General features: G+C 41.3%; 1 protein-coding gene across 1 annotated transcript in view; it reads right to left on the bottom strand.

The window, feature by feature from the left end:
• tgfbr1b (transforming growth factor, beta receptor 1 b) overlaps positions 1-14,920 on the bottom strand; it is a 49,824-nt gene that overhangs the window by 15,121 nt on the left and 19,783 nt on the right. Inside the window, exons 2-6 of the mRNA XM_072451132.1 lie at positions 8,677-8,928; positions 7,248-7,499; positions 6,220-6,450; positions 3,984-4,151; positions 2,102-2,258 (exon numbers count right to left, since the gene is read on the bottom strand). Of these exons, the coding sequence (XP_072307233.1) occupies positions 2,102-2,258; positions 3,984-4,151; positions 6,220-6,450; positions 7,248-7,499; positions 8,677-8,928 (1,060 nt within the window). The remainder of the gene's footprint in view (positions 1-2,101; positions 2,259-3,983; positions 4,152-6,219; positions 6,451-7,247; positions 7,500-8,676; positions 8,929-14,920) is intronic.

Below are 14,920 nucleotides of genomic sequence, written 5' to 3'. Positions count from 1 at the left end.
CAATTATCTGCTGCGTCAATTCTCAGGGTCGGTATGAATAAATAAAGGCAATCACAGTTTAATATGATACTTATTCATTCCATGGACATAAAGAAAACAAACTTGTAAAAAAACAATAGCCCATAAAAGGGTTAAAGGGGTAAAAATCACTGGATGCACTGTATTATATTTCAGTTATTATTGGTAACTGCACTACAAGTCATCAAATGCCGATTCCAATAAGTCTGTTAATGTCAATAAGCAATGTTTATTGTAAATGTAAGTGTCAAATATCAATGAAAAAATGTTTTGGAAAATGGCATTTTATCATCTCAAAAATGTAAACCAAACCTTCTTAAATTTCCTAAACCAAACCTTCCCTTGAAATCTTTATATACTGCAACACTAGTTCAGATATTCGCACATTTATCCACACTAAATATATTAGTTTAAGTGATTCAGTCAGTCAACACTTGCAGCGGTGTGAAAAAGCCTCCTTCCTGAGTTCTAATTTGTTTGCATGTTTGTCACACTTCAATGTTTCAGATCATTTAACCATTTAAAATATTAGTCAAAGACGACCCATTTACCCAGTGTACATCTGGAGTCAAAGCCTGGATCAGGGGCAGAGCTCGAGAGAGCTGACACGGTAATGACCCCATCTCTTTTATTTACAGCAGCGCTCGACTAGTTTAGAATGAGTCGTGCTGAGAGGAAGAAGAACCGCTCAATCTGCACCCAGCTTCACCACAGTCATCACACGCAGACAAATGAGCGAGCGACAGAAGGGCAGATACGGGTGCAGGCACAGGATATTAAAGCAGAACGACAGGGTTTTTAGGTGGTTAAATGGCAGCGCAGAGGGAAGCGTGAATATAGAATTGGATTTTTAGAATCCAGGGCACCAGACACGCTTTCCCAGGGCACCAGACACGCTTTGATCATCTTCCTTAAATTATATTATATGATATGGAACTACTATAAAAGATAATGTGCACTGGTCTACATAACAAGACAAATAATATAATGAAGACAAATAATAATCTATTTAAAGCAACGATTTTAAGACGCACCAAAGTCAAAGGTATCAAAAATCAGATACTAATCTATACTTAAACTGTTTTGAAACTATATACTCGTTTGAACAAGTAGGACAAAATGTGACCTTTTCCTGAACAGTTTTAGAACGATCTTGAGCTTTATCAGAACTAGTGTAAGACCATATAAGACCACCATTGTGGCCTAAAACAATGGTGTTTTTTTATCATCATTGTGGGATCAATTGCCCATTCCGTTGCAATAGTTTGTGTAATCAAATTAGTGTTGTCACGATACAAACATTTAAACACCTAAAAGAGCCGTCTAGTCACGGAGTCTATTCTTCACTTCAAAAACTAAAGAATTCTAATCATGCATTTCCTATAGTCTGGAGGTCGTCTCAAACAAAACAACCAAATACATCAGCCTCTCTCTGTAATGAAAATGAGTCAAGTAAGCAATGATACTGGAAAATGTACTAGATTGGATATCAGTTCATGTATTGGGAATAGAAACATTTTTACCAACTCCAACTAAGTGAATATGTACATACCATTCTAAAGCTAAGAATTTACTAATTTATTTTAAGATCCACACATTTACATTAGATCTTAGTCCAGAATGATATCTCCAACACTATATATAGCTGCTTACGAGGACAAAAAGGGAAAAAGGAAAGAATCAATGCGCCAAGCACAAAACGCTGTTAATCTGAGGTGAGAGACGTTTGATTTTGTTCTATAATTTACTTTTCTCACCTCAGATTAAGAGTTTTGTGCTTCTGTGGACATAATCTACCCTTGCTCCCGAGTTGTTCGCAGCCTGTTTGATGACACCTGAAAGTGACGTAGACCCGATCCTTTAAAGAAGATTGGTGTGTATGATAATCTTGGCTCAGGCTGTATCACAAGAGCAGCATTAGCCAAGGTCAGCACTAATCAGACAAAGAGCAGCTTTATCACTGTTCTATCAGATCAGAGAGCAGTCGGACACGACCACACTCTGTCAGGGCAGCACACGCAGGGCAGGAGGTTTAAACGCTACAGTTAATTGCAGAGTCATGTGAGAGTGAAGTAGAACTTACCTCTTGGTCCCCACCCTGTGGTTGGGGGCGATGTCGATGGTGTCTGTGGCTGAGTCGTGGCGCACTGCCAGGCCCAGGTCAGCGATACAACACGTGCCGTTCTTCTTCACCAAGATGTTCTTGGACTTCAGGTCTCTGTGAGCGATGGCCGGTTTACCTGGACACAAGCACACAACGGTCACTTCAGTGCTTTTCTCTACAAACTAAGGGCTTCCATATGAAGACATGTCAGCTTAGTGGTGGTCCGTGAATACAATACTATCCACCTTTTAGAATCCTCCTTACGGTTGTTTTATTTTACATAGAGCTGCTGATCTCAATAGCAAAAAGGTTCTACACAGACAACAAAGCAGTTTTCAGGACGCCCAGGGAATCTGTGCATTTGTTGACTTGTGAACATCGATATCATACTTTTCGGGCTGCTCCTGAATAAAAAGCTGCGCACACGATATTTACGAAGAAAACAGAACTTGTCCATTTACGGGCTGCACCTGACAATAAACCGCAGGTGCCCACGTTGTAACTTGGGAGGTCTCGCGGCGAACAGAGTTACTAATTAGCCTAATTTGAGTGAATAGGAGTTGGATTGTAATAAAAACACACAGCATGTTGAAGCTTAACAAACACATCACATCAGTCCCTTCTGTCCCCTCTGTCCTTGATTACTCTGTGTGAGCTGATTTACCTGTGTTTTCACATCTGGATCATCTGCTCCTGCTTAAGCTTGTGCTTATCGAGTGAGTGTTACATTGTAACATGACACAGAAATATGGTCCAGATTAATGATGCACATGTTGTCTTTGAGTCAGGTTTAGCCAAGAAAGTTTCATTTCAATGCGGCAGGTTCTGCAAATCGCCGTATATCACATGTCCACGCTCCGTGTGTCTTTGTGTTCTGACGGGTCTAGATTATCTTCCTCATTAAACTAATTTCTCAGTAAATATCAGACCGACTGTAATAAAACACACAGCGTTTTGAAGCTTGGACAGTGCTTCCACTTGTCAAACGTGTCAAACGCTTGCACTTCCTGCTAGAGTGCCCACTGATGACTGCAGGGTTCAAAGCGTGGGGAAAAAGTAGCGGCTTAAAGTCCGAAAAGTACGGTATTTATACATCATCCTAGTGTATATCATAATTTAGCGGCAAGACTTTTTCCTTGTTCTCCACTTAGTCTTCCTGGAAGTGCCAATCTGTAGCAGAAAGAGGCTCAATAAAACTCAATAAAAATCTATTTAAAAAGATTCAAACGAGCTGATGAGAAATGCAAAAACAAACTGGCCTTGTAATCTTTAAAACAAGGCTGTAAGGAGATATTTTTGTTTTGTGGACATAATATCCACAGTTTTAGAGATTTTAGCCATGTTATAACAGTGTTCCCCATCTGATTGGTGTACTCCGTGTCTGGGGCTTCAGTGCTCAGAAATATCACCTATCCCCCATCTCCGCCCACTTCCAAACTGTTAGACTCTGGGTCCTACATGCATGCATGCAAGTGTTGTGTAGCCATTTTTCTACCATATTAGTGAGTAAATGAAAATTCCCTGCATGTTACAGTGTAAACTATGAAAAGGCAGAGCTTATCAATTCTGTATTTTTTAACAGAAAGTCAATGATGTAATTTCTATAACTAAGCCGTTTTAGATCAATGTTGCAGCTTACAATGAAAAAAGTGTATAATAGCAAATTATATGTATGCTAGGGTTCATTACAAAGTAAGAGGGGAAAAAGCATGATACGTCCCCTTTAATTTTACAGTTTGTTCGTGCTTGAGATTGAATTGCAAATAAAAGAAAGGAAAGTAATTATTGTCAATATCGCCAGCCACTAGCTGAACTACAACGCCTCCAGTGCAATTATGTAAGCAGTGTGTCCTCGTCTTACCTTGAGTGCCCACGATCTCCATGTGCAGGTGGGCCAGGCCGCTGGCGGTGGACAGGGACAGTTTAATCATGCCCTCCACGGTGACGGTGTAGCGGTTCAGATAGTCAAACAGAGAGCCGTGCTCGTGGTAGTCCGATACCAGCCACAGCTGAGTCCATGTGCCGTTATCTGCACACACACAAACACACACAAGTTTTATTCATCAAATCAAATCAAATTATTTTTGTAAGGCATTCATGAGTGTTTTAGCTGTATTTAAGTGAGGAAGGAGTTTCAGAGGCTCGATCTAGGACAATAGTGCTATACATTCTGCACAATAGTGATACACATTCTGAAATCTAGTTTGAATATTTAATGCTGCATAACTATCTGTGAATAGACAGACTCAGTTAATATTCACTCAAGAAAATGTTGCATGTACAGACAAAGAAAGCAGAACCACAACTCATTTAAATGGAAAGAACGCTCACTTCATTAAAATGTCCTTTGAACAAGGGCTGTACAATTTATCACATTTAAAATAATGATTTCAATCATTACTTGGGGTGTAACGATGCATTGTGCCATGATACATATCGTACACATGTCCCGATGTAAAATTGAGAGATGTGCACTGAAAAGCCGTACCGCAAACACGTCCTGAGAGTCCGCTGAGCACAGCATCTCCGCACACAAACACCAGCGTTATCGTCTCTCAAACATGCTTGTGTGCATCAATGTGGCTTTTATGACGCACAGAATCAGAAACTGTTGCAGAAACCACCTCCTCTGTTTGTGTAAGAGAGAGCGAGGTTGCCACACACGTACACGCACGCGCGCGCGCAAACACGCACACACACGAGCGCGCACACACACACACGAGCGCACACCAGGGCCGTGTGCACTGACAGGTGCACACAGGCACCTGTCAGTGCACATGAGCAGGTGTAAGTGCTTTTAACAAATAAATCTGGCATATCATTTCACCAAACTGCTGTAATGACACAGAAACACAGGGGGAATGGGATAAGCACAGGCTGAATGCATCACTGCAGAGCTCACATATAAGAGCCGACATTAAGCCCTCTAAAAACAAATGCCATGAATTCAATTAGGCCAGTTATGCAAATTACCCATTATTATTTAAAAAAAAAAATACAAAAAGATGCAAGCTTTTTGTCAGTAAAGTGGGAATGGCAAAGATTTTCATTATTTTAAGAATTGTGATGAATTGAACCGAATTGTGAGATCCCCGAATCAGAATTGAATTCAATTACAAAAATCCTGAGAACAAAGGAAAAAAGAAGAATGATTTAACTTCTGTTCTAAACAAACGAGGCCAGATGTAACGTTTCTGGCCACACCATTTTCTGAGCTCACTACTTCCTCTCATCTGTGTAACTGACCATCATTTCCTGTTTGATGCACTTAAGTCCACTAAACATGTCACAGAGAGGCTCTGGTGAGAAATAAGCAGCATTAAAGAGCTCCAACTGCTGAAGAGAATAAAAAAGGTCTGTTGGTCAGATACTAAGTCACAGCTTGCTGATTGTTTGACTAAAAAGGGTTTGACACCACTCAACGCTTTAGATGAGGAGTCATGGTTACGGTCAAACTGTTTATTGTTGCTTACTTCTGATTCTCACCCAACAGAATGTCTCTAATTAAGGCAGAAGTCTTGTTTTTAGGATATATTTTTCACAAATATCTGCTTGGACGACACACTACTGAGTAAAGAGCACTTTCCTGAACTTCAAGAACAAAGAATATCACCTCAGCACCTGAATAACATTATTGCTGTCACACCGTTTACTGCATTCAAGTGTGCAGCGCAGTATAGGTATAGAGGAGCGAGCGTTGTCATGGAGATGGGTGGAGTACGCACAGGCAGACATGTTTTCTGCCCACACAGTCAGTCTGTAGCGCTCTCTCCCTGCTTGACTCACACATCATGTTACTGCTCAGGTAAATTAAGACTCTCCGGTTACCTGTACCTCCAGCTATTTCGCACATTTCTCACATCAATTATTGTAATATATTGTGTATTTTAAAGAAGGACCTCAGAAAGTGGGGATCATCATAAACTACTCCACCGCTGAGCAAAATATTAAAATAAAACAAATGGAAAAACACTAAGTACCCTGATAACACAATCTGAAATCTGAACACAATTTAAAAAAAAATCCTGATATAAAGTTAAAACTATACAATGCTGACAGCTTCCCAAACAGCAGACTGAAAGAAATCAATTCATCACCTTTGTTATCGGCGGCGATGAAGCCCAGGATGTTCTCGTGACGCAGCATGACGGTCTGGTAGATCTCGGCCTCTCTGAACCAGGAGCGCTCCTCGCGGGACGAGAAGATCTTGACGGCCACCTCCTCTCCGCGCCACTTCCCCCGCCACACCTCTCCGAAGCGGCCCTTCCCGATGCTCTCCTGCAGGATGATGGTTCTGGCGATGGTCCGCTGCACTAGAAGCGGCAGGCCTGGGACAAGCGCGGGGCAATGAATGGGTCAGTGTCAGGGTTAGTGGCAACGTACAACATTTTAAAAGTATATTCAAATGTGGATTACTCTTAATCAAATTCCAAACTAAAATTGCTGCATGATACATTTCAATTTCGATTCACTGCTTGTCACGCCCTTCTTTAAGCATAATATAGTGTTATTGCCTAAAGTTCTCGGGAGGATTCTGAACAAATGTGAGAGTGTAAATGATCCCGCTCTCCTCACACTCTCAACGCACGTGCAGCGGGAGAGTGACTAAACGGCGTGTGCTGGCAGTGTGTGGAAGGTGCCAGCCTCCACAGAGAGGTGCTAATTTATGGCAGGGCAAGAGCAGCCTGTGCCAACCCGAGAGGAATATTCACACGCGGACGGATCTGGACTCGGGATTCACCCACGATGCACCGGGGCTTGTAGAATGCCGCTCAGTTAGAAAAATATATGGTGCGCAGCCTTCCATGTTGTTTTCTCACCGCATGTATGACACGTTCCACATTTAGAAGTTGTTCATTTTCACACTCGAGTTGGCAAAGCGACGTTCTGTTCTCAATTCAATAATATCCAGGCTCCTCATCCATGTGCGATCTGTGCGATGTTGTGTCCGTAAACAGGCGGGGTTTTCACAGTGATGAGAAAGTGGCACTGTTGCCATAGCAATTAACAATTCCCAGCTAAATGTTACATATTTAGCTGGGAATTTATGTTCTGAACCCCATAAATATGATTCGTTTGCCACTGTATAATCTTTGTGATAACAGCATTTCTTGGTTGGACTGACCTGATCCTGAGCCGGAGGTGGTCATGTCGTAGATCAGGTCCTTGAGGGTGGTGCCCACGGTGATGAAGGGGTGGTCCATGTGGGGGTCCTCCTCGTTGGGGACCCTGTGGTGATGGGCTCCTGCTCCAGCCACTCTGTGACTGTGGCACACGTAGAAGGCCACCACCAGCAGCAGGCATAGCACACACACCGGCCCCGCGATGACCGCAGCCAGGGCCACGGGGCCCAGAGGAGGGGTCTTCACTGTGGGCACTGGCACAAGAGACAGACATTACAGTCATTGTAGAGAATTTAACCATAAATGTTTAGATGGATGTTTAGTTTAGTTTATTAAGATCCCCATTAGCTCCTGCAAACCAGTTGATATTCTTCCTGGAGTGTCCTCAAATTCATTACATACATTTCTCTATTTTTTTATGTCACGTGTACAAGAAACTTTCACTTATCGTATGAACATTAAACCTTTTATTAAGCCCAGGCTAAAAGTGCAATCTATTAACTGAATATTGCATATTGCTGAGGTGATTAAGGTCATTACAACACAGAGCCCAAGGTTTATTCTGCCGGTTGTTTACAGCAGTGTCAAGTGAGGAAAACAAGCCAATCATATGATAATCAGGTGCTTAACAGGGTGACGGATCTGCAGTCCGATTACACTAGAACTGTAACTGCCCATAACAGGTTTAACTGGTAATCAAAAGCATGTCAGTAACAAGGAAACTCCTCCCTGAGGGCGGTTAGTCAACTCAAAGCAGTATAAAGAGTTTCTCAGATTGAAATGACTTTCAGATGGAAGCTGAACCACACTGTCCAGAGGAAAACCTTTGCAGCGTTTTGCATGATGGGTCACCCCTGGACAGATTACACAGCCTTGAATATTTCATGATTCTGTGAAATGTTCCACAACATGCTGCTCAGATTCAGATTCAGCCCAGTGCAGCCTGTCACAACACAGGGTTTAGGTAACAGTGTAGAGTCAAGGCTCATCACAACTACCATCTGATACACCCACACAACATTTAGACTGATACAATTCAAAAAACCATATAGCACATCACATTTTTAAGGTTTGGTAATCTATGGTCTGAGTGGGGATGGGTAATACTGACCAAAATGATAATCTCTTGATATTCAGACAGGACAACAACCTAGACTATAAATGTCTAGGTTGAGGTTCAAGAGGCACAAATGAGAATGGTAAAAAAAAAGACTACAGTTTATAATTTGAAAGAAGTTGTAAATAACAGAGGATTAAAAAAAAAAAAGTCCCAGATTTGCAACGAACATTATAATATCTCACCTCGTAGTCGCAAAGAAAGTGCAACAATTGAACAAAACTAAAATATGTTTCCCTTTTCCTTTTCTCCCCATATTCCCTACAGTAAAATCTGCCACAGCGCCGCCCTAGTGCTGGGGCGTGGGTACTGACCGGGGAAGCTGGTGGGGTCAGGGTTCTTGTTGCAGTAGTCGGTGAGGCAGCAGTAGGGGAAGATGCCCGTCTCCGGCTTGTTGGACTGGGCACAGATGAAGGGCCGGTCGCGGGGGAACAGCTCGTTGGAGTGGACGCACATGCTCTGCTCCGTGATCAGCCGGTTGCCCGAGCGGCGGATGGCGACGTAGCAGATCCCGTCCGTGGTGCAGCTGGAGTTGGCGCTGCATCGCTCACAGTAACACTGCAGGGCTGAAACCACACACACGTTGGGAGAGGTCAGAACCAGGTTTACAGGCACACATACTTTACATGTTATTGTTTCATATGATATAAAAGAAAACCAAAATAAAAATGGAACAAGACAAAAGAGAGTGACAAAAAAATACATAACCAAAAGAGGTATGTTACATTTTTTTATAAAGTACTGCCGACAACGCAAAATGGCATTAAATGAAATATAAAAAGCGGCATTAAGTCAAAAGATAAGAGAGCGTGAAGCAATTTATCAGCCAAAATTCTGTGCGAGTCATTTATTTTGGAAAGCATTGTATTGACGCTATGCACGTATGCGCGATGCATCATGGGTATTTAAAATGTCACCACAGTGGCCACCGCTGGTTTCACATAACCGTTCTATCTGGAGGCCATATAGTCTTGAAAATATATGCAAGTGGTGATCGGGATGATACAGTTGGAGATATACTAAACAGACACCTGCAGGACAAAATATGTGACCGCGATGTCATGGAAATCACCTGCAGCGATGACTCTGGACCCCTCTGGACCCCTCCAAAGTGGAGGCTGTTGAAATGTCAACTCCGCGTTTCGTACTCAGACTTCGGCGCCAAATTCATCAAATGTGTTCTTTGACATTTATATTTTTCCTGCCGGTCGCCATATTTCCTTGAATTATAATATTGTAGCGTTCTAACTTTGCCGCAATGGTTGTCGGAAAGTTTTGTGAGGGTGGTCTCAGTTGTAAGACGGGGAAGTTGGGTTGTTGTTGTTGAAAAAAACCCTGTTACTGACTGTTCTTGAGATTGTTTTCGTTAAACATGAAAGCCTAACACGAGCAAACCTGTTTCTTGTGACTTTTTAACGCACCGCTCGTTTACCTTTTTATTAAAAAATGTAAAAGTGATATTCAATATATGTATGTATATGTATATATATGTGTTTAAGCCCAGATTTTGGAACACAAAAAACAAACGTCTGGAGAAACATGTACAGACACTTAAAAACACTGAGGAGCAGTTTCCGCTGTGGAGAAGGCCAAACTGCCGAGTGGAGGCGGACTCAAACCTGCATGCAATAAGTATGTTAAGAGTTGGAATCACTGCAGTGCGTTGTATAATCCATTATATACAAGAGCAAAGTACACACCTTCCATAGGAGTTTGGTGCACACCTGAAGACAGCACCCACAGTCTGTCTGAGGGTGCTGAGCAGGGCAGACAGACTCAACTTCCTGTTTATGGTATGTGTGGAATTGTCTGAAGTGCACGTCAGTCACTCCACTACTGTCTGTGTGTGTTTGAGACAGAAAGCAGAGTTACAGTGACTCACAGAGCGTCTGATCCACTGGCTGCTGGCTAAAATCAGACGTCTGGAGGAAACGCTTGACATGCTCTTCAGAAGAACTTTGGTTTCATTATCAAAAACACACTTTGCTTTTGTTTTGTTTGTCTTCTTGTGCTCTAAAGATTAAAACATGTGGTGTCCTTTTATGATAGCAAGGTGAGCCAGCCTTTAGTACTTTGCATTGGAAACTCGACTCAATCCCATTAGTTTATCAGCAGTGTGTGAGGCAGAGGTGTTTCTAAATCTACCTGAATGATACTCTTTAGTCATGAGGCCGGTCTCGGCAAGTCACAAAAGACGTTTAGTTATTCCAAGTTTTTAACGCACCGCTCGTTACAATATTAAAGTCGTATGAAGAAAAAATCTTTTGAAATTGAAATTGTATTTATATTTCATCCGCCTGTTCAATATATATTTAACTTAAAAATCCGTAAACCAAGTAATAAAATAACCGCGGCCTTAGTCTACAAAAAAAAGACTAAAAAGACAAGAACTGATCTTGAACTCATCTTGAGTACCGGATTCTATACAAGTATATTTTTGTTACTTGTACTTAAACATTTCTCCGGTGCCTATGAAGTACTTGAACCAGACAAAAAATTCTTACAAAAATGAACGTACGGACAAAAAAACATCTTCAAATCTGCTCATTTCTCATCTCTCTGAGCACAAATCACCTTATTTCCTGTACCTGGACGCCCCGATGTGCAAAATTGGGCCAAACGCTGTTTTTAAAGATCATAAACTTCACGTGGAAAGTCACATGCATACACTTTTTAAATGAGACCCAGGGTTTAACACAGGTCGTTGAAGACATCGCTTGTCCTTCTGTAGTGCACTCTCGGTGTCTACAACTTTCCCTTTCGAGTGTAAACCACAATAGTTTGTAAAATCTTGTAATTTGACGTGTGACAGTCTAATCAGCCCTGCCTGCTCAGCTGGCAGCGGGAGCAGCTCAGGCTATCCTCTCCATTCGAGACCTCACGGGGGGGCTATAAATATGCACGAGATAGAACTTCAGACAGAATTCACTTTGAGCCGCGGCGCGAGAAGCAACACCTATCAAATACCACTTTTAATCACACAAACTCTGCGCTACAGCCTTTTCCGTAGTTACATTTCTTTCCATTTGCCGCCGTTTGTAAAGAAAATATGAACGCCCAACTCTTCGGGACGGGATAAGCTCTCGCAAGATGAAATTGCCTCAAGATTGTGCAGACATGTGGAAAATGAACGATTTATTATGATTCTATTCGATGTAAAACTATCCTCGCTTCTGGGCCAATCGACTCTGGAAAACTTAAGTGCAACAAAGTAAAGAAACCCGCCGCTTAATTGTGGATTATGCTTTTTAAGTGTCATTTTCTCTTTGTGTCGTTTTCTTTCGCAGGGGCCCGATAATCACTGCAGGATTAATCGCAATGGAACTGAAGTTTAGCAATTCAGCAAATCACAACGGCTGCAATTATTTAGGCAACGTGACGCAAACAATGGGGAATGCTCCGTGTGGTTTTATTCAAATTTGCTAAGCCTGCATATTAAAACTTTTACAAACGTGTTCTGAAGTAATTTTTGGATTAGTTCAACAGATTAGATTTCAGTCTTCTCTCAAATGCGTCAATAAAATGTGTGTCCCTTACCAAGTACTTTAAAAACCTAATATAGTAGCGTAATCACTGAGACTTTTGATGATCATGAGCATTTTTTACTATATTATTATTTGTGTGCATTACATTTAAAACGTTTAGGCTCGTCTGGGAGAGCCAAATAATTAAAATTCTTATCAAATAAAGACAAAATCACCGCACACTTTTCCCCTTGGTGTGAGTATCCATGACAACGCTGTCTGAGAGTAGAGAGTAGATCATACCGGGGCAGATAAGGATTTACAGAACATTTTGAAAATAGTTTTATTGGCATTATAAGTTTCATGTGGACCCCAAAGACGACTCATTTAAGTGTAAGTTTGAGATTTGGGAGTGAATTGTGAAGTTTAAATTCCTGTTTTACATATTTCACGTCTATAGTCGACCAAGGAGTTCTTTTGTCAACCAACTTCAATAGTCAACTTTAATAACATATTAAACCAATTAGAGCCGGGTTGAAAAAATTGATTTTCCGATTTTTAATTGATTCGCATATTAATGACCAATTATCGATTCGTACTTCCAAAGATTGATTTTTTTTTTTAAATGTTTAAAAAAAAGTTTTGAAAATCTTTTGGGACATTTTTTTTTAATTTTTTGAAAAATGCTCAACGTTTACATTTTATACTTCCAGTTTCAGTACTGGCAGTGTGTGAGCAGTTTTAAAATAAAAATGCTTTTGGTAGTAACCGCTTTTGGGTGAATTCTTAATTATTTTCAAGCATAATAATAATGCACTGGTTAGTGTCCCAGTAGAATCCACTGTTGCAGATGTGGTCACCTCAATGATGTCCTCCATTTATTGTCCTGAATTATCCTTCTTGAAGGTAGATTGACCCTTAACCTTTTCATCAGTCTTCCAGCCATCAGTAACTACCAATACTTGTAAGATTTGCTGTTTAATATTGATATAATACTAGTTTTACTATGTTGCTTCTCTACACAGTCATGAAGTGAAGGAAACGGTTCAATACATTTTTCATTTTTAATAACATTAACCCCCGGATCGAATCGAAATCGGATCGAATCGGATGGAATCTGAGAAAATCGGAAAAAAACTATTTTGAAACGTAAAAATCAGAATCGAATCGATTCTTGAAATTTGAATCGAAACCCAGCTCTAAAACCAATGTACAATAAACTAAAATAATATAAGCCCATACGCAAATATTTAATAAATGGAAGGCGTTCTGAGCTTCTCTCATATTAAACAGCAGCAGTGACTGATGACTTTCATTAAAACTGTAACTCAAAAGTGAAAAAACAAAAGATATCAGATTTGGAGACGAGCAGGAGGTGTGGCCCGCTCAGAGCATGTTTTTCAAAGAATTTGTCAGCAATAGCAACACTCAAACCAAAATACTTGCAAGAAACACAATGCTGGCAATGGCAATGCTGGTGAAAATGTTCTGTAAATATGACTTCCAAAACCGACCCGCCCTTTCACACAACTCTAGTGCTCAACTCCTCTGCTGCTCAATAACCTGGTAAGTGAAACTGGGAGGATTTGACTTGGGCTGGATTGACACATCGCCCGGGTTCACTGTCACGTCGTGCACGGCCGGGTGAGCCGAAGCAACAGACACGTCCGTCCAACACTAACGCGCTCAATAATTCACCAGCAGCAGAGTGCACCGGGTCCAGGCTCTGCTCCGGGTTAACCAGGAAACACAGCCGTACGTAGAATCAGCAGAACGGAGAGAATTCATGTACGCAGTCTCAAAATGCACAACAAATATTCCTATCTAGTGTTCATGGATGTAAGGGGACAAGAAAGTCGTAAAAGACCCATCTGTATTTCATATTCTGACGTGAATTGCCATTTTCTGTATTTTCTGTCTATTCTTTTAATGGACTTTTGAGTGTCCTGAAAAGTGCTGTATGAAAATCTAATTAAATGTGGTTAAATGTGCATAATTCAGGCTTTTTGAGATACTGGCACCGTTTATCACTTTTACATTTTTAAATAAAAAGGTATTCAATATATATATATATATATATATATATATATGCCCAGATTTTGTACAGACACTTAAAAACACTGAGGAGCAGTTTCCGCTGTGGAGAAGGCCAAACTGCCGAGTGGAGGCGGACTCAAACCTGCATGCAATAAGTATGTTAAGAGTTGGAATCACTGCAGTGCGTTGTATAATCCATTATATACAAGAGCAAAGTACACACCTTCCATAGGAGTTTGGTGCACACCTGAAGACAGCACCCACAGTCTGTCTGAGGGTGCTGAGCAGGGCAGACAGACTCAACTTCCTGTTTATGGTATGTGTGGAATTGTCTGAAGTGCACGTCAGTCACTCCACTACTGTCTGTGTGTGTTTGAGACAGAAAGCAGAGTTACAGTGACTCACAGAGCGTCTGATCCACTGGCTGCTGGCTAAAATCAGACGTCTGGAGGAAACGCTTGACATGCTCTTCAGAAGAACTTTGGTTTCATTATCAAAAACACACTTTGCTTTTGTTTTGTTTGTATTCTTGTGCTCTAAAGATTAAAACATGTGGTGTCCTTTTATGATAGCAAGGTGAGCCAGCCTTTAGTACTTTGCATTGGAAACTCGACTCAATCCCATTAGTTTATCAGCAGTGTGTGAGGCAGAGGTGTTTCTAAATCTACCTGAATGATACTCTTTAGTCATGAGGCCGGTCTCGGCAAGTCACAAAAGACATTTAGTTATTCCAAGTTTGTATCACAGGGCTTTTTCTACATTTATTTAACTTCTCTGCGCCTCTACATTGCATATTCAACATCTCTCTATGTAATAGAGATGCACCGATCAATCGGCCGCCGATTTAAAAAGCCGGTTTTATGCTGAATCGGCCAGAATCGGTGACCGGCCGGTCCATGTCATAATTGCCGGTTTTCGGCCGATCCAAACTGACCCACATGCGCGGTGCGCAGCAGCTCAGCTCGCCCAGAGCAAAACAGCTAAAAACTACAAGACTCTTTCAGAGCGCGGCGGACAAAGTGTCCAGTTTACATTAAAGTCTATGGAAACGCGCGTC

Source organism: Eucyclogobius newberryi, unplaced genomic scaffold (genome assembly GCF_026437365.1).
Source record: "Eucyclogobius newberryi isolate DKJ021-1_F unplaced genomic scaffold, fEucNew1.0.hap1 SCAF_18, whole genome shotgun sequence".
In the NCBI taxonomy this organism is placed as follows: domain Eukaryota; kingdom Metazoa; phylum Chordata; class Actinopteri; order Gobiiformes; family Gobiidae; genus Eucyclogobius; species Eucyclogobius newberryi.
Note: the sequence above shows the minus strand (reverse complement) of the source record. Positions and strands in the feature narration are given on the sequence as shown.